This window comes from Bubalus kerabau, chromosome 12 (assembly GCF_029407905.1).
Source record: "Bubalus kerabau isolate K-KA32 ecotype Philippines breed swamp buffalo chromosome 12, PCC_UOA_SB_1v2, whole genome shotgun sequence".
NCBI classification, from domain to species: domain Eukaryota; kingdom Metazoa; phylum Chordata; class Mammalia; order Artiodactyla; family Bovidae; genus Bubalus; species Bubalus kerabau.
This window is the reverse complement of record NC_073635.1, coordinates 70,386,892-70,412,157: the sequence shown is the minus strand read 5'-3', so window position 1 is coordinate 70,412,157 and position 25,266 is coordinate 70,386,892. Positions and strand designations below refer to the sequence as shown.

The 25,266-nt window shown below is 40.4% G+C and overlaps 1 protein-coding gene across 1 annotated transcript in view; it reads right to left on the bottom strand.

Annotated features, from left to right (window-relative positions):
- LOC129624634 (ATP-binding cassette sub-family C member 4-like) overlaps positions 1-25,266 on the bottom strand; it is a 369,352-nt gene that overhangs the window by 177,391 nt on the left and 166,695 nt on the right. Inside the window, exons 9-11 of the mRNA XM_055542789.1 lie at positions 23,612-23,713; positions 13,648-13,737; positions 9,252-9,443 (exon numbers count right to left, since the gene is read on the bottom strand). Coding sequence (XP_055398764.1) covers positions 9,252-9,443; positions 13,648-13,737; positions 23,612-23,713 — 384 coding nt within the window. The remainder of the gene's footprint in view (positions 1-9,251; positions 9,444-13,647; positions 13,738-23,611; positions 23,714-25,266) is intronic.

Sequence of the window (25,266 nt, the reverse complement as noted above, 5' to 3'; positions counted from 1 at the left end):
GTGGGCTGTAAGGGAACAGGACTGTGGTGTCTGGGGTGAGGAAGGGGAAGGACCGTGTCTCCATTTGCTGAGTTGGGGAAGATGGTGGAGGCAGGTTTAGGAGACTTCTCTTGTGGACAAGCTGAGATGACCTCCCAGTGGTGTCACAGTGCAGCTGGGCATGCAGACGTGAAGGTCTGTGCTAGAGACACAGGTGTGAGAGCTGGTGGCCCAGGAGGTGAAGGCACTGCTGCTGCTGCTGCTGCTGCTGCTGCTAAGTCGCTTCAGTCGTGTCCGACTCTGTGTGACCCCATAGACAGCAGCCCACCAGGCTCCCCCATCCCTGGGATTCTCCAGGCAAGAACACTGGAGTGGGTTGCCATTTCCTTCTCCAATGCATCAAAGTGAAAAGTGAAAGTGAAGTCGCTCAGTTGTGTCCGACTCTTAGCGACCCCATGGACTGCAGCCTACCAGGCTCTTCCATCCATGGGATTTTCCAGGCAAGAGTACTGGAGTGGAGTGCCATGGTGAAGGCACAGGTCTTACTTTATCAAGGAGTAAATGTGTCTTAGAACATTTTACTGATCTCAGCCTCAGCTTCCCACACTCTCTGAAGAGATAATACCTAACCTGTGTCTTCCACAGTGATACTTAAGGCAAGTGGTAGACTGACGAGATCAGTACAAGAAATGGAAGCAGAAAAAAATAAGCATATGAAAAGATATTTGACAGAAATGTCATTAGTAAATTACAAATCAAAACAACAAGATACTACTATATACCTATTAGACTGGCTAAAATTCAAAACATTGAAAACACCAAATGTTGAAGAGGGTGTGGAGCAACAGGAACTATAATTCATTACTAACAGGATGTGAAATGGCACAGCCATTGTGGAAGATATTTTGGCACTTTTTTTTTACAAAGTTTAACATGGGGCTTACTACATGATCTAGTAATCATTCTCCGAGATATTTGCCCATATGAATTGAAAATTTATGTCCACATAGGAACATATACCTTAATACTCATATCAATTTCTTTCATAATTTCTAAGAACTAGAAGCAAGAAAGATGGCCTTCACTAGCTGCATTTAGAAACAAACTGAGGTGCAACCATACCACAGGATATTATTTAGCAATAAAAATAAATGAGTTATCAGGCCATGTGGGGAAATCTTAAATGCATTTGACTAAATTAAAGAAGCCAGTCTGAAAATGCTTCATTATGTATGATTCTAACTCTAAAACACTATGAAAAAGGCAAACTATAAATACATGAAAAAGATCAGTGACCACTAATGGTTGAGTGAGGAGGAAAGATGAAGATGCAGAGCACAGATTTTTAGGGCAGTAAAACCTCTGTATGATAAAGTACTAGTGAATGTATGACATTACGTATTTGTCAAAACCCATAGAAATGTACAATAAAAAATGAACTTTAATGTAAAGTGTGGATTTTAGTTAATAATAATGTGTTGTTTTGGGTTCATCTATTGTAACAAATGTACCACACTAATGCAGATAATAATAGTGAAAACTGGGGGAGGGGTAATCAGAAGATGGAGTGTATGGGAACTCTTCAGTGCCTGCTCAATTTTTCTATAAACCTAAAACTGCTATAAAATGAAGCATTAAAAAAAAGATGGAACAGTCTGCATGAAAAATCAAAGGGAAAGAAACAGTGTGCTCAAGGGACACCAAGAAAAACTGCTGGACTAAGTAGATTCTTGTTCATGGAAGCAGGAAAAACTCAAAGCTAAGAAGTATATGAAGTTTCAACTTGAGAATCTGGAAATCTATCAAAAGTTATAATTTTACATTATTTAAGAACTAAGTAGACAAATCAGAGTATCTGGTGGGGGTGGGGGGGAGATAATAAGAACATCCCCAAATGACAACATAACAACCAAAGTTTATGTTACACAGCATTATATTACAAATCTTAGATTGCCTGTAATTACCACTGGACAGATCCTGGCATAGACAAACAGAGTTTGGGGGAGTCTGTTATGTACTAAACGCATCAGGCATCAATCTATGATGCCCAGCAGTACCTGTCTGCAGATAAAGCCCTCTTTTGTCTCTACTTTAGCAAATTTGGGGAGAAAGCACGTGGCACAGTAGGGTCTCCAGGATAAGAAGTTTTCTGATCTCCCTAAGTCTCACTTTCCTTTTCTATAGAATGTACTGCAAAAACAAGAGTCACTAAACTCAATGATGCTGTGAGAATCAAAACACACATATGAACACCCTCCATGAATTAAAAAAAAAAGGACATGAATTGATTGTAACTTGCTATTCGTGACTGAGACCTATTTTCACACCAAGCCAACAATGGGACCCTGTTCATAGTCTGGATCACAATATGCAAAGCATGTGACCAAAAGAAAAAGAAAGAGATTGTCTCCATCATAACCCTCCCTGACAGCCACAAAGACATACAGGCACACAGGTTCCCTGCTCATTCAAAGCTTAAACTGGAGTGCATCCAATAAAAGGCAGCAATAGCTCTGTTGTGGAAATTCATTATTTCACCTTCTTTCTTTGTGGAGCTCAGAAATTTTCATCTCATGCTTTTGGCTTTAGAGAAAAACAACAGGCCATTTTAAGATAGGTTTCCAGCCTCACACACATACACACACACACACACACACACACACACACACACACACACTGTTTACCTGGCTTCTGTTTCATTGTTGACAGTCTTCACAAACTGTTCCACTTAGCTTTTATGCTTTGATTTTATGTTGTTTTCATTTCTTTCTCAAAACAGCACCACATTGTAGCACAGCAATCTCAACCATGCTCTAGAAAAGGCACATGAATGCACTCCTTCATTTAGCACAGTCAGAGCATAAGATGCAAGCACTGTCTCTCCAGGTCTGGTGGGAGGACTTTGAGTGCCTCCTTGACTCTGACAATTTAGTTCAGTTCTCACCAACTCCCAGAGCTTGCTCAAACTCATGTCTGTTGAGTCGGTGATGCCATCCAACCATCTCATCCTCTGTCGTCCCCTTCTCCTCCTGCCTTCAATCTTTCCCAGCATCAGGGTCTTTTCAAATGAGTCAGCTCTTTACATCAGGTGACCTAAGTATTGCAGTTTCAGCTTTAACATCAGTCCTTCCAATGAACACCCAGGACTGATCTCCTTTAGGATGGACTGGTTGGATCTTCTTGCAGTCCAAGGGACTCTCAAGAGTCTTCTCCAACACCATAGTTCAAAAGCATCAATTCTTTGGTGCTCAGCTGTCTTCAAAGTCCAACTTTCACATCCATACATGACCACTGGTAAAACCATAGCTTTGACAAGGTGGACTTTTGTCGGCAAAGTAATGTCTCTGCTTTTTAATATGCTATCTAGGCTGGTCATAGCTTTTCTTCCAAGGAGCAAGCGTCTTTTAATTTCATGGCTGCAATCACTATCGGCAGTGATTTTGGAGCCCCAGAAAATAAAGTTACTCACTGTTTCCCCATCTATTTGCCATAAAGTGTTGGGACCAGATGCCATAATCTTCGTTTTTTGAATGTTGAGCTTTAAGCCAACTTTTTCACTCTCCACTTTCACTTTTGTCAAGAGGCTCTTTGGTTCCTCTGGGATTTCTCCCATAAGGGTGATGTCATCTGCATATCTGAGGTTATTGATATTTCTCCCTGCAATCCTGATTCCAGCTTATGTTTCATCCAGCCCAGAATTTCTCATTATATACTCTGCATATAAGTTAAATAAGCAGGGTGACAATATGCAGCTTTGATGTACTTCTTTCCCAATTTGGAACCAGTCTATTGTTCCATGTCCAGTTCTAACTGTTGCTTCTTGACCTGCATACAGATTTCTCAGGAGGCAGGTAAGGTGGTCTGCTATTCCCATCTCTTGAAGAAATTTCCACAGTTTGTTGTGTTCCACACAATCAAAGGCTTTGGCGTAGTCAATAAAGCAGAAGTGGGTGCTTTTCTGGAACTCTCTTGCTTTTTTTTGACGATCCAATGGATGTTGGCCATTTGATCTTTGGTTCTTCTACCATTTCTAAATCAAGTTTGAACATCTGGAAGTTCACGGCTCACATACTGTTGAAGCCTGGCTTGGAGAATTTTGAACATTACTTTGCTAGCATGACAATTGCTCTGACAATTATTCATGGACAAACCACAGATGGGAAAACCATTTTAAAGGATTTGAAGTAAAATCCAAGTCAGGTTAATTCCCAGCCACCATTTTCGGATTAGGTTAAAGGGAAAAGCCTGAGTTGAGCATATATTACAGTTCCTCCCACTGACAGGAAGGTGTTCTTATTCACGTTATTTTCCTCGAAGTTAAATTTAACCAATTCTCACTGAACAGCAGACACACACACTAGAGGCAAACTATGAAATGGTGCTGTTGATTCTTGATGCCATCCATCCAGAAGACCATGAAGAGCCCTTCACTGATGGTGGAGACTTAGTGTAGAAACACCACACAGTAGACTGTTGAAACCGTTAATGAGGCCCTGACAGAGGAGGGCTGGGTTCCAGAGTCAAACGGCAGATGTCTTGTCTTTCTTACAGCTTTTCTTCCACTTGGAATCGCCCTTCCTCTCACATCCTGTCAATATCCTGCCCATCTTGCCAGGCTCAGCCAAAACACACTCTCCCATGAACCCATCCTGGACTCATCTCTTCCTACTGGTTTCCTAAAGTTCTACTTACATCTCTCATCTCTCATGAAGGACTGTCTTATTCTGGTCCATCATTTGTACACATGCACATGGTGTCTCTCAGCTCCTGGAGGGTAAGATCTGTGGTGGACCACAATGCTCTTTATCTCTAATCCTCACAACAAGATGCACAGGAAGTACTGGCCCCATTTCACAGATGAGGAAACTGAGACTAAGTGAGGTCACATCACTGCTCTGAGGAATGCTTTTACATAATGTACTATGTACAGAACACCTACATAAATATAAACTTAAATAATGGAAGTTAAATATTCAAATACCTTCTTTCTTACATGTCATATTTTATGGATGTGTTTTACCAAAAACTTACTGAGCTTAAAATTAACAGCTAATTTTTTTCAAAATTATTCTAACATTTATAAAGTGCCTGTTATGTCCCTAGCAATCAGGTGCTTTAAAATCTCTCCTGCATTTCATCCTCAAAACAACATTATGAGGTTAATAGTATTATTATCTCTATTTTACAGATGAAGGATCATGCACCTAGCGAACAGAGAAACAGACTCAATTCCTGAGCCTCTGACTCCTGGGCCTTGAAGTTGATGTCATCAGTCTGAATTGATCTTGCCACTGTAATTACTTCATTTCTCCCTATTTTATCACGTTAATAGAAATGTTTTCAGCTCAATGAACTTAAATGTTTACTTCAATTAAATCTAGTATAACATATGATGTTGTAATTAACATATGTAATACAAGAAAATTTGCTCTTTTTACTGCTCCTGGATTTGGGGGCAGTGGTGTTAGGGAAAACAGTGAGGAGACATCTTCATTTATATGTATGTACATTTGTAGAGAAAAGGGCTATAATAGTAAAAATAGCTACCATTTACTGAAACACTGGCATGTTTGCATTCCACATGCATGGCCTGTAGCCTTTACAATAATTCCATCTCTCCTTGCATTCAATAAGAAAAGAAATTGAGATAAACACCCAGAGTTAACAACTAAGATTGTTTCTCTCCAAAAGCCAAGCCTTTTCAACTACACATACAGTTTCTGTAACTACAAGTCAAAATAGTTCTAGAAACCCCTATTATCTATGGAAGTATTATGCCCATCCACTGATATAGGGATTCAAAAAAAGATAAGCAAAGAATCTCATTAGGTGGTTCCCAGGTGTAAAAACCTTGCTGACCCCTTGCTAATCATAGTCACAGATGACATTTCAGAGCAGTAACAAAACCTCCTGGATACCCTCTGATCCAGAGTCCTTGTTTTGCTGCAGATATATCAGAGGTCCAGGCAGGTAACAGGACATGTCCAGAGTGACAGTGAGCAAGTGACAAAGCTAGGGACAAGACTCTGCTCTCTGATCCCTCCCATCCTGCCAGGGAGGAAATGGACACAAGGGGCCCCAACTCCATAACCCAAACATGCAAAAAACAGGAGAGCAGTCCGTGTTTATAAACACCACATCACATACAGAAGAATCACTGTGCAGCCCGGTCCTGCAGGTCCCCTTCCCACCAGGGTCTGTGCTGCACACATGCCCTAGGCTGGCTGAAGCCCCAGGATACCACCCACATTACTGGTCCAGTCAACCCATGTGGCTGCAGCAAAGCATCAGCTCCCATGGGAAATACTGAATGACAGCCACTGTCCCAGTACCTGCTCTTCTCCAGAGACGCTCAAGTGTGGGGCAAAAGATAATGCTGAACTTTACCAGAAAGGCAAGGTCATAAAAGAAACAGCCGCACAGTGGCCTGGGTCTTTGGAGCCTGATCTGGACATCAAAAACTCAACTTGACTAAGGTAATTATTAACCTGTTTCTTATGAAATTCCTGAAATCTATTTATTTCCCATCCCACTTTCATAAATCACCCAATTTTTTAAATAAGTTGTTCCTTATAAACTTCCTCAATTGAAAGGTAGCATGGCACTGTGGAGTCTAGAGTGCTGCTGAAACAGCTCTGAACCTGAGCTGCCAGTATTGAGGTGAGTCATTTCTTCTCACCAAGACTCAGTTTTACCAACTATAAAATGAGGTGGTAACATCAGAGACACTGGTAAAAGATTCATAACTTGTATTTTTTTTATGTATGTACAAGTGTGCATGTGTGAGTGATACACAGAAAGCAGATTGGCACGTGGAATCAATAAATGAGAGCTATTGTCTCACTGTCTTACATTTGCTTTCCCTCTTATTTTCTTACACAGTAAGTATGTCATTTAATAAAATTCTAGTTCATTACTGCTAATGACATCATTTCTGCAAAAGCACAATCATCCATTAACAATAACCCAGAAGAAAGAAATAAGACAGTTAAACAAGCAATTTTGTTTGTCCACATCATCATAAAATGGTACTCACCTGATATAATCTATGAAACTCAAGCCATTGCTCAAGCAAAATTACTATTTCCTCAGAAAGTGGGCCTGGAGCCTTCAACCGCACAACTTTGAAAGTCTGTCCCATCCTTTTCTTCACAATATAAAAGAAATCAGATGTCCAGACTGCACTGAATAGACCCCAGGGGAAGCCCTTTAACATTGTTATTCACTGATTTTTCTAACCCAAGAGAGTAACATAGTATTTACCAGTATTTAAATTTTTCTTTTTTTTTTTTTTTTTTTTTGCCAAATGATATTCTCCTATCAGGTAGGTTTAGTTTTCATTATTCACTAATTTATATCCCAATATACAGTTAAACATTTCATCTTGCCATTTCCTGTGAAACTCAGTGCCATTCCTGAAAACAACCTCTCCATAGTAAAAGATGCAGTATCAAAAGGAAATGTTAAAGCATTTGATTTTCTTTAAAGAATAAACTACAAGTCAAAAATGAAGTGGAGAGGGAAACTAGAGACTGAAATGGAACAAGAAGGCATCAACCAAGTGCAATGGACAGACCTCATACAGAGTCTGATTTCAACAATGGTGAAGGAGATTCCTCAATGATATGATTAACAACATGTAAACACAGATTAGGAGAAAATAATAGCAAATGAAGCAATTGACAAAGAAGTAATCTCAAAAATATACAAGCAGCTCATGCAGCTCAATACCAGAAAAATAAACGACTCAATCAAAAAATGGGCCAAAGAACTAAACAGAAGTTTCTCCAAAGAAGACATACAGATGGCTAACAAACACATGAAAAGATGCTCAACATCACTCATTATCACAGAAATGCAAATCAAAACCACAGTGAGGTACCATCTTACGCCAGTCAGAATGGCTGCTATCAAAAATTCTACAAACAATAAATGCTGGAGAGGGTGCAGAGAAAATGGAACCCTCTTACACTGTTGGTGGGAATGCAAACTAGTACAGCCACTATGGAGAACAGTGTGGAGATTCCTTCAAAAACTGGAAATAGAACTCCCTTATGACCCAGCCATCACACTGCTGGGCAATCACACCAAGGAAACCAGAATTGAAAGAGACATGTGTACCCCAGTGTTCGTCACAGCACTGTTTACAATAGCCAGGACATGGAAGCAACCTAGATGTCCATCAGCAGATAAATGGATAAGAAAGCTGTGGTACATATACACAATGGAATATTACTCAGCCATTAAAAAGAATACATTTGAATCAATTCTAATGAGGTGGATGAAACTGGAGCCTATTATACAGAGTGAAGTAAGCCAGAAAGAAAAACACCAATACAGTATACTAACACATATATATGGAATTTAGAAAGATGGTAACAATAACCCTGTATGCAAGACAGTGAAAAAGACGCAGATTTATTGAACAGTCTTTTGGATTCTGTGGGAGAGGGCGAGGGTGGGATGATATGGGAGAATGGCATTGAAACATGTAAATTATCATATGTGAAACAAATCACCAGTCCAGGTTCGATTTATAATTTAGGGTGCTCAGGGCTGATGCACTGGGATGACCCTGAGGGATGGGATGGGGAGGGAGGTAGGAGGGAGGGACACGATGGGAAACACATGTACATCCATGACTGATTCATGTCAATGTATGGCAAAAACACTACAATATTGTAAAATAATTAGCCTCTGATTAAAATAAATTAATTAATCAAAAAAAAAAAAAAAACAGACTAGAAGCTTGATGATATTCAAGTATTTGAGCTATTTTTCAGGTGAAATAATGTGATTTTTTTCCCAAAGGCTATCCTATCTTGTAGAGAAAACTAATGATATGTTTACAGATGAACAAATCTGATGTCTAGATCTGCTTCAGAATACTCCGGGGTGGGGGTGGGGCTGGCAGGGGGCAGGGGTAGAGATGAAGCAAAACTGGCCACCAGCTGATCTTGGCTAAAGCTGGGGGTGGTACATGAGAGTTCATCATACTACACTATTTCTGTAAATTTTTGTAATCATTCATTAAAGAAAGAAATTAAAAAGTGAATAAAACATTATAAAATTAAACAACCACCCACTACTTTCTAAAGGCATTTCTGTAAGTGCTGCTATCACATTGGCCATTGAAACAGCTGGCTTACATGTCTATATTTACCCAGAAACCTTTCAAAATTTCAAACAAAACTTTAATAAACTCTGTGGTTTAAACCAACACTTTCATTATTTGAAATTTAAGTATATGCAACTCAAAAGTCATTACTCACCTCTTCCAAAGCACAAGCCTTTATTACTTTTTCATACCGTTCTTCTTCATATTTCTTCCCAAATAAAATGTTACTCCTCACAGTTCCTGAGAACACCCAGGGCTGCTGAGACACATACACGATCCTCCCGTGCACGGTGACCTGTCCCTGGCTTGGGGGCAGCTCGCCCAGCACAGCGCTTAACAGTGATGACTGAAACAGACAGGAACACACACACGTGAACATGCAGCACTCAGGATAGAACAAGACCCGTAGTACAGCAGACCCCACCGTTGCCCTTGGTACACTATAGAACCCTTTCATTTATAACAGGATGAAGTAGATCCCTGGCAATTGCGAAAAAAAAAAAGAAAAGAACCCCATTGGTCCACATACTACTAATGGTTGATAAGAAACATTAATATAATACTATAACAACCTAAACTGCTCAGAATTTTCCCCCAAATAAAAAATTATACTCAGAAAAGACTAGCTAAGAAAGTTAAACATTCTTAACTAGCACAGCAGTGCAGCAGGATGTGTATTTCATGTATCCAATGTTTCGAGTAGTTCTTTCTGCATCCAGGTATCCTTTACTTCACAAACACTTATTATTAAAAAGCTACATGTGAAGAATATATCCAAAGATTATTATTAAAAGAACTCTGAAGTAAGTTGTGTCCAAAGAGCAAAAGACCATCCTAAAGGAAATCATCACTCTCTTGAGTGCACATCTCACATCTAGATTTCCACATTTTGTTCTTTCAAAGTATAGCTGTGGTTCCAAATAGGGAAAGGAGTTGTCAAAGCTGCATATTGTCACCCTGCTTATTTAATTTATATACATAGTGCATCATGAGAAATGCTGGAATGGATGAAGTACAAGCTGGAATCAAGATTGCCAGGAGAAATATCAATAACCTCAGATATGCAGATGACATTACCCTTATGGCAGAAAGTGAAGAAGAACTAAAGACCCTCTTAATGAAAGTGAAAAAGGAGAGTGAAAAAGTTGGCTTAAAACTCAACATTTAGAAAACTAAGGTCATGGCATCTGGTCCCATTGCTGCTGCTAAGTGACTTCAGTCGTTTCTGACTCTGTAAGACCCCAGAGATGGCAGCCCACCAGGCTCCCCCGTCCCTGGGATTCTCCAGGCAAGAACACTGGAGTGGGTTGCCATTTCCTTCTCCAATGCATAAAAGTGAAAAGTGAAAGTGAGGTCATTCAGTCGTGTCCGACTCTTAGCGACCCCATGGACTGCAGCCTACCAGGCCCCTCTGTCCATGGGATTTTCCAGGCAAGAGTAATGGAGTGGGTTGCCATTGCCAAGGTCATGGCATCTGGCCCCATTACTTCATGGCAAATAGATGGGGAAACAGTGGAAACAGTGACAGACTATTTTGGGGGGCTTCCAAATCACTGCAGATGGTGACTGCAGCCATGAAATTAAAAGACGCTTACTCCTTGGAATAAAAGTTATGACCAACCTTGAAAGCTTATTAAAATGCAGAGACATAACTTTGCCAACCAAGGCCTGTCTAGTCAAAGCTATGGTTTTTCCAGTACTCAGGTATGGATATGAGAGTTGGACTATAAAGAAATCTGATTACCAAAGAATTGATGCTTTTGAACTGTGCTGCTGGAGAAGACTCTTGAGAGTGTCTTGGACTGCAAGGAGATCCAACCAGTCCATCTAAAGGAAATAAGTCCTGAATATTTATTGGAAGGACTGATGCTGAAGCTGAAGCTCCAATACTTTGGCCACCTGATGTGAAGAATTGACTCTTTTGAAAAGACCCTGATGCTGGGAAAGATTGCAGGCAGGAGGAAAAGGGGACGACAGAGGTTGAGATGGTTGGATGGCATCACCGACTCAATGGACATGAGTTTCAGTGGACTCCGAGAGTTGGTGATGGACAGGGAGGCCTGGCATGCTGCAGTCCATGGAGTCACAAAGAGTCAGACACAACTGAGCAACTGAGCTGAACTGACAGCTGCATATTTACTTCAAATGTTTAACAACACATAGATATGGTATGTGTGTATCCACATCACACTAAGCTGAAATAATCTGCCTGTGTATTGGTCTCACCCAGGACCCTGCTTGCCTCTGGAGGGCAGGGACATTGGGGTCTTGCTCACGTACAAATCTTTTGCTCCAGCACATGACTGCACCTTTACTACACGTGCACTGATGAAACCAAGTCGAGTTACATGAGGAAATGCTCAGAGCTTCCTGGAAGAGCTTTTGCAACCTCCAGACCTCATGGAGGGGCCACTGTAATGAAAAGGAAGTCCCCATGTCTCTGTCCATCCTGAACAGCTGTCACATAAATAATTTCCTTTAATAAGATGTCCAAATTCCCAACAAGCTGTTTCCAACTGTACAACATGAAGCACCAAGAAGGAAAACATAATGTGCATTTACCCAGATCTGTGTGGCCATGAAACCTTGCAAAATAAAAGTTCCATGGAACACACCTAGATAAATGCTGTTCTAGATACATCTAATTAAAACTGTTTTCTTTATAGCAGCATGAAAAGTCAAAGAAAAGTCCTTCCCCAACAAGAAACCACTGGCAGGACTTCCCTGGTGGTACAGTGGTTAACACTCTGTGTTTCCACTGCACGGTGCATGATTTTGATCCCTGGTTGGGGAAGTAAGATCCCACATACCTCACAGGTGCAGCAAAAAAAAAAAGAAAAAGAAAAAACAAAGAAGCAAACCAGAGGCAGACATTCTTGCAATGGATGCTGAAGGAAAGTTCTGTCTTCCTGCCAAAAAAACTAATAAAGATCTTTCTCAAAGGAAAAAAATAATTGTGTTACTAGCAACAAAAAGTCAGAAGGAGAAATTAAGGAAATAATCCCATTCATCATTGTATCAAAAAGAATAAAATGCTTAGGGAAAAAAATTACCTAAGGAGACAAAAGACCAAAATGAAGAAAACTGTAAGACACTGATGAAAGAAATCAAAGATGACATGAACAGATAAACTGTGTTCTTGGAATGTAGGAATCAATATTGTGAAAATGACTATAGTACCCAAAGCAATCTACAGATTCAATGCAATCCCTGTCAAAATGCCCATAGCATTTTTCACAGAACTAGAACAAAAATTTTTACAATTTGTTTGGAAACATAAAAGACCCCAAAGAGCCAAAGTAATCTTGAGAAGGAAAAAAAAAAAAAAAACAGAACTGGAAGAATTAAGCTCTCTGACTTCAGACTATACTACAAAGCTATAGTAATCAAGACAGTACAGGGCTGGCACACAAAAAAAAACACAGAAATACAGATCAATGGAACAGTATGGCAAGCCCAGAGATAAACCCGTGCACCTATGAACACCCTATCTTTGACAAAGGAGGCAAGAATATACATTGGAGAACAGGTAGCCTCTTCAATAAGTGGTGCTGAGAAAACTGGACAGCTACATGTAAAATAATGAAATTAGAACACTTCCTAACATCATATTGTTCTTGTTTTAGGAGGGAGACCTGGGTTTGATCCCCTGGAGGAGAGCACAGCAACCCACTCCAGTATTCCTGCTGGAGAATCCCCATGGACAGAGGAGCCTGGCAAGCTACAGTCCATGGGGTAGCAAAGAGGTGGACACAACTGAGTGACTAAACACAGCTCAGCACAGGGAGCTCAACTCAGTGCTCTGTGATGACCTGGAAGGGTGGGATTGGGGGAGGGTGAGTGGGAGGCTCAAGAGCTAGGGGATATATATATATATATACACACACACACACACATACTTACAGCTGAGTCATGTTGTTGTACAGCAGAAACTAACACAACATTGTGAAGCAATTATGTTCCAATTGAAAAATAAATTTAAAAAAAGAATGACCATGGATGACTTATTAAAACAATGTAAACCTAGGACAATAGAATAGCATTTTTAATGAGCTGAAAGATATGGACTATAATCATCATGGAGATTTCACAAATGTGAAGATCAACAAAAACTTCTCAAGAGGGTAAATCTTTATAGATCCCTCTGTGAAATGAACTTACACTTTGGCTCAGAAGGTCCCTGGGTCTGTCCAGGACTCCTGTGCCCATGAGAAAACTATGCCAGGCCTCTCCATGCTCTTCTCAGTAAGTTTCGTGGCAATCACTGCAACCCTTACCAAATATCTCTTATATGACATTATAAATTATAAGGAATCAACACACATGTGTACACGTAAAACTTTCTGAGAATCAAGACAGATGTGCCAAAACTGAGGCAATGCAGAGATGGGTTTCACTGTAATTATTTTACTATTATTCAATTTCAATAAACTATCCTGTTTAAAAAAAAAAAAACAAAAAACATTGTACACACAGCTTTGGGCTCAACTCTGAAAATTTAATAGGGACTGTAGTGTTGCATCAAACTGCTGAAAGGCACCACAACTTACCTTTCCTGCGCCCACAGGTCCGACCACAGCTAACAGTTCACCAGGTCTGACAGTAAAGGAAAGGCCTTGTAGGGTTGGGGTTCTTAATTCCTGCAAATTAAAGTTTATAAAAACATATCCATTACAATAAAGTATGCCAAATGCTACAGAAAATGGAGAAAATAATATAATATACATTGATATGCAAATTAACCCACATTTTTCTCCAGCCTATTTTAAGACATCCTGTCCTGGAGGCCTTTTCATCCAATCATATCTCTTCAGGAGTTTCAAGCAGCTTTAGTTGCCTTTAGAAACCCACAGATTTTAAGTAGGTGAAATGACAAGGCACCCGCATGAAGTTAAAACTTCATGATGCATATTAACTTATTAGAATAATATACTTTATAGAGTATCCAGTATGTGAAGTTTTCTAATCATTTATAAGTTTTCATTATGACTCTTGGCTTTAATTAACTATATCTCATTAATCTCCACAAGGGAGCTACATAGGTATATGGCAGACTTGGCCCTTTAACTAATTTGAATCTCCACTAATCTCTCCATTTTCACTTGATAAAGAAAGAATCTCCGTAATGCTCATAAAGCAAAGGAGCACTTTATATAAAGAAGTCATTCTCAATATGGCTTGGCCAAAAAGTCTGTTCAGTTTTTCTGTAAGACAGCTCTAGTAGCACTAAGTTGTCTTTAACTTTATTCAAAACAATGTCATTAAGATTGTATTATGACAGCTGTCATATCAGCATACATTTTAAAAAACTTTTTAAAATTGGTGAATTTTTGTGTAGCCATTTTAATATTAAAATTGAAAAGCAACATTTTGGGCACATTATGTTTTACTATTTATTTATTTATTTGCTTTATTATTTCAAAAGAGGTAAAAATGCAACTGAAATGCAGAAAAAGATTTGTGCAGTGTATGGAGAATGTGCTGTGACTGATCAAATGTGTCAAAAGTGGCCTGCAAAGTTTTGTGCTGGATATTTCTTTTTGGGCAATGCTCTACTGTTAGGTATGCCAGTTGAAGTTGATAGAGATTACATCAAGACATTGAAAACAAACAATGCTATACCAGCTGACAACTCAAAATATTCAAATATTTCATGCAAAATATTGAATGGAAATCGTTTGCACCAGCTTGGTTATGTTAATCACCTTGATATGTGAGTTTCACAGAAGTTAAGCAAAAAAACCCTTCTTGACCATATTTCTGCACGCAGTTCTCCACTTAAAGGTAACAGAAACATTCCATTTTTAAAACAAATTGTGACAGGTGATGAAAAACGGATACTGTACAATACTGTGGAACAGAATAGATTGTGGGCAAGTGAAATGCACCAGCACCAACCACAACCAAAAGCCAGTCCTCATCCAAAGAAAGTGATGTTGTGTATATGGTGGTATTGCAATGGAATCCTCTATTATGAGCTCCTTCAGGAAAACCAAATGATTAATTCCAACAAATACTGCTCCCATTAGACCAACTGAAAGCAGCTCTCTATGAAAAGCATTTAGAATTAGTCAACAGAAAATGCACAATCTCCCATCAGGATAGCACAAGACCATGTTGCTTTGATGACCAGGCAAAAAACTGTTACAGATTGGCTGGGAAGTTCTGACTGATCCCCCATATTCACCAGACATTGTACTTTTGGACTTCCATTTATTTCAGTCTTTACAAAATTCTCTTAATGGAAAAAATTCAATTCCCTGGAAAAGTGTAAAAGGTACCTGGAAAAGTTCTTTGCTCAAAAAAATAAAAAAATTTTGAAAAGATGGAATTGTGCAGTTCCCTGGAAAATGGCAGAAGGTAGTGGAAAAAAAAAACAGTGAGTATGTTGTTCAATGAAGTTCTTGGTGACAATCAACCAGAGCAACAAGAACTCTGAGAGAGAGCTCCAGGAAAACTTATACTAGGAAGACTACCCACGCCCTTTGTCCACATAGAAAATAGTACTGACAAGCAGCTGAATAAGGAAAGAAGAATTATTGATGGATTTATATACATAAACTAACAAAATGAAAAATGGATAAATTTCAGAAGGGTAGGAGGAACTTTCATGAAAAAAAGAAAAAGTGATCACTACATACTACCTTTCCTAGCAGTTAATGATATTTACATGGTCATCAGTTCAGTTCAGTTCAGTCGCTCAGTCGTGTCCGACTCTGCGACCCCATGAATCACAGCACGCCAGGCTTCCCTGTCCATCACCAACTCCCAGAGTTCACTCAAACTCATGTCCATCGAGTCGATGATGCCATCCAGCCAACTCATCCTCTGTCGTCCCCTTCTCCTCCTGCCCCCAATCCCTCCCAGCATCAGGGTCTTTTCCAATGAGTCAACTCTTCGCATCAGGTGGCCAAAGTATTGGAGTTTTAGCTTCAGCATCAGTCCTTCCAATGAACACCCAGGACTGATCTCCTTTAGGATGGACTGGTTGGATCTCCTTGCAGTCCAAGGGACTCTCAAGAGTCTTCTCCAAAACCACAGTTCAAAAGCATGAATCTTCAGTGCTCAGCTTTCTTTACAGTCCAACTCTCACATCCATACATGACCACTGGAAAAACCATAGCCTTGACTAGATGGACCTTTGTTGGCAAACTAATGTCTCTGCTTTTGAATATGCTATCTAGGTTGGTCATAACTTTCCTTCCAAGGAGTAAGCGTCTTTTAATTTCATGGCTGCACTCACCATCTGCAGTGATTTTGGAGCGCCCAAAAATAAAGTCTGACACTGTTTTCACTATTTCCCCACCTATTTGCCAAGAAGTGACGGGACCAGATGCCATGATCTTTGTCTTCTAAATGTTGAGCTTTAAGCCAACTTTTTCACTCTCCACTTTCACTTTCATCAAGAGGCTTTTTAGTTCCTCTTCACTTTCTGCCATAAGGGTGGTGTCATCTGCATATCCGAGGTTATTGATACTTCTCCTGGCAATCTTGATTCGAGCTGTGCTTCCTCCAGCCCAGCATTTCTCATGATGTACTGTGCATATAAATTAAATAAGCAGGGTGACAATATACAGCCTTGATGTACTCCTTTTCCTATTTGGAACCAGTCTGTTGTTCCATGTCCAGTTCTAACTGTTGCTTCCTGGCCTGCATATAGGTTTCTCAAGAGACAGGTCAGGTTGTCTGGTATTTACATGTCTTTCAGAATTTTCCACACTTTCTTGTGATCCACACAGTCAAAGGCTTTGGCATAGTCAATAAAGCAGAAATAGATGTTTTTCTGGAACTCTCTTGCTTCTCCCATTATCCAGTGGATGTTGGCAATTTGATCTCTGGTTCCTCTGCCTTTTCTAAAACCAGCTTGAACATCTGGAAGTTCACGGTTCACATATTGCTAAAGCATGGCTTGGAGAGTTTTGAGCATTTCTTTACTAGTGTGTGAGATGAGTGCATTGTGCAGTAGTTTGAGCATTCTTTGCTGCTACTGCTAAGTCACTCAGTCATGTCCAACTCTGTGTGACCCCATAGACGGCAGCCCACCAGGCTCCCCCATCCCTGGGATTCTCCAGGCAAGAACACTGGAGTGGGTTGCCATTTCCTTCTCCAATGCATCAAAGTGAAAGTGAAGTCGCTCAGTCATGTCCGACTCTTAGCGACCCCATGGACTGCAGCCTACCAGGCTCCTCCGTCCATAGGATTTTCCAGGCAAGAGTACTAGAGCATTCTTTGGCAAATATCAAATAAAAATTTAACCCAAAATTGTGAAAAATTGAAAAGTTCCTAATGAAAATTAAAACTATGTCTTTTATTTTTACTTAAAAACCAAAGAAACTTTTTAGCCAACCATAAAAAAAACTCCTGTAAAACGCAGTCAAGGCTCTAATCTCACTAGAGCTCTAACTTAACATCAAAACCAACAAAAACAAAAAAGGGAATAGATGTAAAGTATGACATTATGGGTTACAGTGATTGCCCTAAATTTTATACCTATTACATGCATTATCTGCCCTGGCTAAACAGGGATAACAAAGTACTTCTGTTTAAAAAAAAAAAAAATCAGATGTGCTATTGCATGTACAATCCAATACAAGAGCAAATGAAAGAGTACTCATCATGCCATTCACAAGTTGTATTTCTGAGTAATCTGTAAGTTCTAAGGTAAAGAGATTTAAGGGTGTGTGTATATATATATATACACATACATTTACATATACTAAGTATTAAGAAAACTTCTCAATAACTGCTAGTTTTTTCTTTTTCTTAAGAGAGGGATCACATGTGATTAGCAAAATGCCTGAAAGGCTAAAGGAACAGGATCTAGATTAAAAGTTTGGAAAATCTTCTAAGCAAAAATTCCTCTAGAAATAACTGAACTGATTATGGAACAGTCACTTGCTAAAACAACAACTACTTTTAATCATCAAATTATACCAGATTTTATAGGTATTACGAACAGTATCAAGAATAGAGTTTACTCCTTGGAAGAAAAGCTATGAAAAACCTAGACAGCATATTAAAAAGCAGAGACGTTACTTTGTCAACAAAGATGCATATAGTCAAAGCTATGGTTTCTCCAGTAGTCATGTATGGATGTGAGACTTGAACTATAAAGAAAGTTGAGCACCAAAGAATTGATGCCTTTGAACTGTGGTGTTGGAGAAGACTCTTGAGAGTCCCTTGGCCTGTAAGGAGATCCAACCAGACTAAGGAAGTCAGTCCTGAATATTCATTGGACGGACTGAGGCTGAAGCTGAAGCTCCAATACTTTGACCTCCTGATGGGAAGAACTGACTCATTGGAAAAGACCCTGATGCTGGGAAAGAAGGAAGGCAGGAGGAGAAGGGGACGACAGAGAATGAGATGGTTGGATGGCATCACCAACTCAATGGACATGAGTTTGAGCAAGCTCTGGGAGTTGGTGATGGACAGGGATGCCTGGCATGCTGCAGTCCATGGAGTCACAAAGGGTCCAACACGACTGAGCCACTGAACAGAACTGATCAAGAAGAAACTAAATTTTAATACATGAGAAACATTTTTAAGCTTATCCACTCCTTTCTTTTTGCCTGACACTTAGGTTTCCTATTTTACTACTTTTCACTTGGTTTAAAATACAAACATCAGATTCCTGTCTGCAGATCTCAAAGTCTATCAAGGCCACACACTGAGTTCCCTCCCAGTTCAGGCTTCGGGATCAGGCACTGCTCTGCCACAACCAGAAGGGGGCAGCACTCGACAGCCCATGGGTCCTGGGTATGTTCCCTCATGGTTATTCAGGCTCAGGGGACCACTGACTCAACAAAGATCATCAGCTGAGTCCCCACTCTGTGTGAGAACAGTTTGAAACCCCTGCCCTGTGGAGATTTGGAGATACCCCCAAATATACTTTAAAGATTAGAGATTGAGATCAATTCCCATCATTTCATGAATGAGACTTGCATCCATGAGACCATCTCCAACCTGTCTACCTGGCTGTCCAGAGGAGCCAGTTAGAGCTCATGTCTATCTCCTGCCTACCAACCCAGCAGAGGCTTCATTAAGACTTAGTTTCTCTTCAAAACTTCCAATGTCTTTGCCTTTCTCCCTCCCAAGGGCCCTATCACCCATGATCTAACTTGACAGTCCCTAACTACTAATGAAAGGCAATGACAAAGAATGCTCAAACTACCACACAATTGCACTCCTCTCACACGCTAGTAAAGTAATGCTCAAAATTCTCAAAGCCAGGCTTCAGCAATACGTGAACAGTGAACTTCCAGATGTTCAAGCTGGTTTTAGAAAAGGCAGAGGAACCAGAAACCAAATTGCCAACATCCACTGGATCATCGAAAAAGCAAGAGAGTTCCAGAAAAACATCTATTTCTGCTTTATTAACTATGCCAAAGCCTTTGACTGTGCGGATCACAATAAACTGTGGAAAATTCTGAAAGAGATGGGAATACCAGACCACCTGACCTGCCTCTTGAGAAATCTGTATGCAGGTCAGGAAGCAACAGTTAGAACTGGACATGGAACAACAGACTGGTTCCAAATAGGAAAAGGAATACATCAAGGCTGTATATTGTCACCCTGCTTATTTAACTTAAATGCAGAGTACATCATGAGAAACACTGGGTGGAAGAAGCACAAGCTGGAATCAAGACTGAGGGGTGAAATATCAATAACCTCGGATATGCAGATGACACCACCCTTATGACAGAAAGTGAAGAGGAACTAAAAAGCCTCTTGATGAAGGTGAAAGAAGAGAGTGAAAAAGTTGGCTTAAAACTCAACATTCAGAAAACAAAGATCATGGCATCTGGTCCCATCACTTCATGGGAAATAGATGGGGAAACAGTGGAAAGAGTGTCAGACTTTATTTTTGGGGACTCCAAAATCACTGCAGATGGTGAGTGCAGCCATGAAATTAAAAGACGCTCACTCCTTGGAAGAAAAGTTGTGACCAACCTAGACAGAATATTGAAAAGCAGAGACATTAGTTTGCCAACAAAGGTCCGTCTAGTCAAGGCTATGGTTTTTCCAGTGGTCATGTATGGATGTGAGAGTTGGACTGTGAAGAAAGCTGAGCGCTGAAGAATTGATGCTTTTGAACTGTGGTCTTGGAGAAGACTCTTGAGAGTCCCTTGGACTGTAAGGAGATCCAACCAGTTCATTCTGAAGGAGATCAGCCCTGGGATTTCTTTGGAAGTAATGATGCTAAAGCTGAAACTCTAGTACTTTGGCCACCTCATGAGAAGAGTTGACTCATTGGAAAAGACTCTGATGCTGGGAGGGATTGGGGGCAGGAGGAGAAGGGGAATACAGAGGATGAGATGGCTGGATGGCATCACTGACTCGATGGACGTGAGTCTGAATGAACTCCGGGAGTTGGTGATGGACAGGGAGGCCTGGTGTGCTGCGATTCACGGGGTCACAAAGAGTCGGGCACGACTGAGTGACTGAACTGAACTGAACTACTAATGACTCTGCCAAGGTGCACAGTCTTTCCATAGGCAAGTCCAGGACAACACAATAGAGTGTTCTGTAAAATTATGCAAGTTGTATAGAAGTCTAAGAACATGTTCTTGGAAGTTCTTGGAAGAAGAACAAAACATCTTAGTTTATAATGTTGCATGGTTTGATATAAGAGAAATTTGGTAATTTGTCAAATGGTGGCTCAGAAGGTAAAGAATCCACCTGCAATGCAGGAGACCTGGGTTTGATCCCTGGGTTGGGAAGATCCCCTGGAGAAGGGCATGGAAACCCACTCCAGTATTCTTGCCTGGAGAATCCCCACAGACAGAGGAGCCTGGTGAGCAACAGTCCATGGGGTCACTAAGAGACACGACTTAGCAACTGAAAAACAACATACAAATTATGTGTCAACATTCACATAAAGTTAACATCATAATGGAATTTTAGTGGTGCTTTCCATAAATGCTTCAAGTGGATTATGACAAAAAATACCAAGCAGGAGGCAAATCTATTCTATTAAGGTAGGGTAGGTCAGCCACCTTGTATGAGTTTCCATGTGCAAAAGGTGTAGGGATGTGGTTTATACATTTTCTATATATTTATATAGAACATACTACTGTCTTGCTGGTGGAGATGAAAGGTGCTGAGTTAGAAGTAGGTGAACACAATGCAGGTGGCACAACAGAGTCACTGGCATGAAAGACAGGAGGAGTCTACAGAGTCTGGACATTTGCTCTGTGGTCCCCACTCTGGCAGCAGCCAGGCTCCCAGACTCTGATCTGGAGAGTAGACCCTCTGGTAGAGGCGTCTCCTCCCTTAGTCCTTTCAGTCCTGGGGTGGGAGCAGCTTCCTGCCTTTGCTAATCGCTGAGCTGCCTCATCCACCACTGCTTTGCCCTTTTTTGTTTTTTAATCTCCTATGTAATTAATTTCCTGCATGGAATCCCCTTTCCCCTGCTGTAGGTTCTCCTGATTAATCCACACTGATACAGGAGGATGTGCACAAAGAACTATAAAGCTGGAGGCAGGAGGAGACTTTCAGTTGTTTGTAATGGAGTGCAAACTTGAGACCTTTTGGAGAGTGGTCCCTATTGTTTTTCCTATTTGCTAAATTTCAGAAATAAACCAAGTGCTGGGAAATCATTGTAATATCACCAGTTCTTCCTGTCAGCTTGTCACACAGTACAACCCTTCAACTTGGAATCACTGGTACTCCCTATGCCCACCTGCTCTCTCCACCTGCCCCTGGCTGCCACAAAAGTAGCCAGAACCATCCAGAAGCTTAGCATAGAGAAGCTCCACCCTACCCCAGCAAAGATGCAAACACTCACACTATGTAATAAGATATGTGATAACATTAATGCAAAAAGCATATACTGATTGCATCCAAAGTCTCTGGTCTCTAACAACTGATTGTGTATTTGTTAGTTAACCCTTTCTATACTGCAGCCTTGTGTCTCTCCAATTCTACAAATTCTAATATTATAAATGCACTTACTTCAAGTTCAAAATATGATAACCCTTTGAAGGTTCTCTTGAAAGTGAGATAAATAGTAATACGTCAAATGCCTCAGGCTGGCTTTATTTTTAGTGTTAGCAAGTGTTAGCTTCTCAGTCGTGTCTGACTCTTTGTGATCTCATGGATTGTAGCCGGCTAGGTTTCTCTGTCCATGAAATTCTCCAACCAAGAATACCACAGTGGTTTGCCATTTCTTTCTCTGGAGTTCCTGTAGGGGAAATTATAATTGGGTGCCTCAAGTCCAAGGGACACCCCACCCCCTACCCCGGGCATGTTCATTACCAGAGCATTCCTCTCCTTTGTAAAGAGAGGAATTTTTTTCTTTACAAAGAGATGCTTTATACTTCTTTACAAAGAAGTGCTTTGTAAAGCACTTCTGACTGCCAGATTGTTTAATTGTGAGCCATACAGAGGCCATTGCTCTTTTGATCTTAACATATCTAATATGCACCCCAAAGATCTTTCCTTCAGGACAGATGAAATATTTCCCATTTTTGCAAAGCACAAAACACCAAAACACAAAAGATGCAGACAATTTCCAACAAAAATAGTACAAGACAGATTCCAGCATCAATGCATACAGATGAACTGGCCACCAACAGGGTAAATAAATTTGCCCTATAAAACAAATGAACTAATTCTATCTAGGTTACCCACTCCCACAAGAAATAGCTCCCAAATGAACCGGTTCCAACTGGACCAGTTCCCAAATCAGGTAAATAAATTTACCCTACATATGAGCTATTGTGGGCTTGTCCCATGAGAACTAGTTCCCAATGAACTGGTTCAGGGTAGAGTCCAACAACACCTCCCCTCTGTAAATGGGTACCCAACCAAATTAGCTTGTCCTTTAAAGGAAAAGCCCAGATTGAGGGGAAAAAATGTTCCCGGTGTGCACACTTGGAGCAACTTACCCTTCAAAATCAAGCCTGTCAGCTCTTAACACAAAATGACACACAAAACAAGTGAACCGGTTGAATCAGCTATCAAATTGGGTAGACTTACCCTACAATCGAAATTAAGTCTGTTGAGTCTAGAAGTTTGTCAGTTCCTTGTCTCAATTGTCAAGCTGAGAGAAGCCAGTACCCATTCAGGGAATCTTGAAGGAAAGAACCTCAGGACAAATGATCCCAGCAGCTGCTAGGGTCTTGCTCCAGTATTCCCTGATTGGTGCCGGCTAGCCACAAGCAGCAAGGCTCCTGGCTGGCTAAGCCAGATTTTTACCGAGTCCAACCTTGCTCTGCTCACCTCATGACAGGTAATGAATCTGAGAGACAAGGTTTTGAGGCAAGGAAAAGACCTTAATTGGGGAGCTGGTAGACCAGGAAGACTGCAGGCTAATGCCTCAAAACAACCATCTTTATTTTTAATCTCTGTTAATTGTAAACTTTATTCCTGATTCAGAATTTTTATAACATACTTCCATGGTAAATGGGCAAGTCACATTTTGTATCATGTGTAAAACCTCAAAATCTTCCAATAAATCTATGTCACAGTTGTCCTTTAGCAGTCACAATCGTGAAATTAAGGATTTGTTACCTTATCCCAAAAACCAGTGAAATCTTGCATGTTCACAACTGTTTTACCATCTAATGGCAGCTGATGATCACACTGTGGTAGCTCATCAAGTAACAGAAAGTTCTACAGAAAAAGGAAAAACACAGATTGTTTAAACGACAGGAACAAAGCACAAGCAAAATAATTGCTTCCATGAAATTTGCAATATATTTTAAAACTGTATTTCATTATGTTAGGTCATTGAAGTGAAGTGAAGATGCTCAGTCGTGTCCGACTCTTTGCAGCCCCATAGACTGTAGCCTACCAGGCTTCTCTGTCCATGGGATTTTCCAGTCAATAGTACTGGAGTGGACTGCCATTTCCTTCTCCAGGGGATCTTCCCAACCCAGGGCTCGAACCCAGGTGTCCCGCATTCTAGACAGATGCTTTACCATCTGAGCCACCAGGTAAGTCCAATGTTAGGTCATTAGAAATACTAAATAATCTGTAGTATAAAGTATTATAGCATATAATATAGTACATACAGTATACACATATAGCTTATAGTGTGTATATATGTACACACACACACACACACACACACAAATAGTTTCAGGCCATGGAACTACCTTTGTAACTTTCTTAACAAGTATACTGGAAAAAAAAAAAAAAAAAAAAAACAAGTATACTGGCTCCCCTTTAAAGAACAAATATGTCTCCAAATTTGAACACATCAAGAACCGGGACATTTTTATTGTGTCATTAATAATACAAACAGGTTTTGACATAAAATGATTTCATAAATATGTACTGAATCCCACCAGGTTCCAAGCACCATGCAACACTGCTGGGAACACAGAGTGGAAGGTCATTCCCAGGCCTTCAGCAATTGGGTGGCAAAGGACAGGCTGGGAACATAAGACCTATGGAAGAAACTCCGAATGAAAGCCTTACTCTGCTTTCCTCCTCCTGTGTATCAAATCCCTATCACTGGTTGTCATTAACTATCATTAAAATCATCATTCTTAAAAGATAATGCTATTAAGTCTCTATCTCTTTCTTACTTTTCACAAGCATCTTTTCACAAACACTTGTCTCTGCTCCTTAGTCAAAGTCCTCTCCTCCTCAACAGAATGATCACATCTTCCACTTCTTGCTATTTTCCACACAATTATTAATAGGAACTATTCAATGCAATTTAGCTGAATAAAATAAAGTCTTGAAAATCATTAGAAATCTAATATAATCATATACAGGAAACTCCCTCTTACCCTTTAAATGCTAAAAATAATTCAATGAGAAAACACACAGTGGGAAAGAAAATGAACAACTGAGACCACTCCCACCCCCACCCCCAAGTACTATGAACATGTGGCAGAGACTACTGGCTGTCCTCAAAACCTGCTCTCTTTCTTCCGTGCTAACAAAACCTTGGGTTTTAGCTGCACATGACAACCTGAAAAGAGGCCCTCTCTCTCCAGCCTCCTGCGCAAATAGGAGCAGCCACGTGACTAAATCCAGGTCAGTGGAGGGTGACAACAACCAGGATCTTTCTCCACCCCATGGCCTGGGCCTTGGAGGCTGCCAGCATGGTCAAGGTCAATGCATTTGACATCATGGAGGATCATATTAGCCATGGAGCTTGTTACAGGTTAAATTATATCCCTCTCCCAAATGATACACTGAAGTCCTATCTA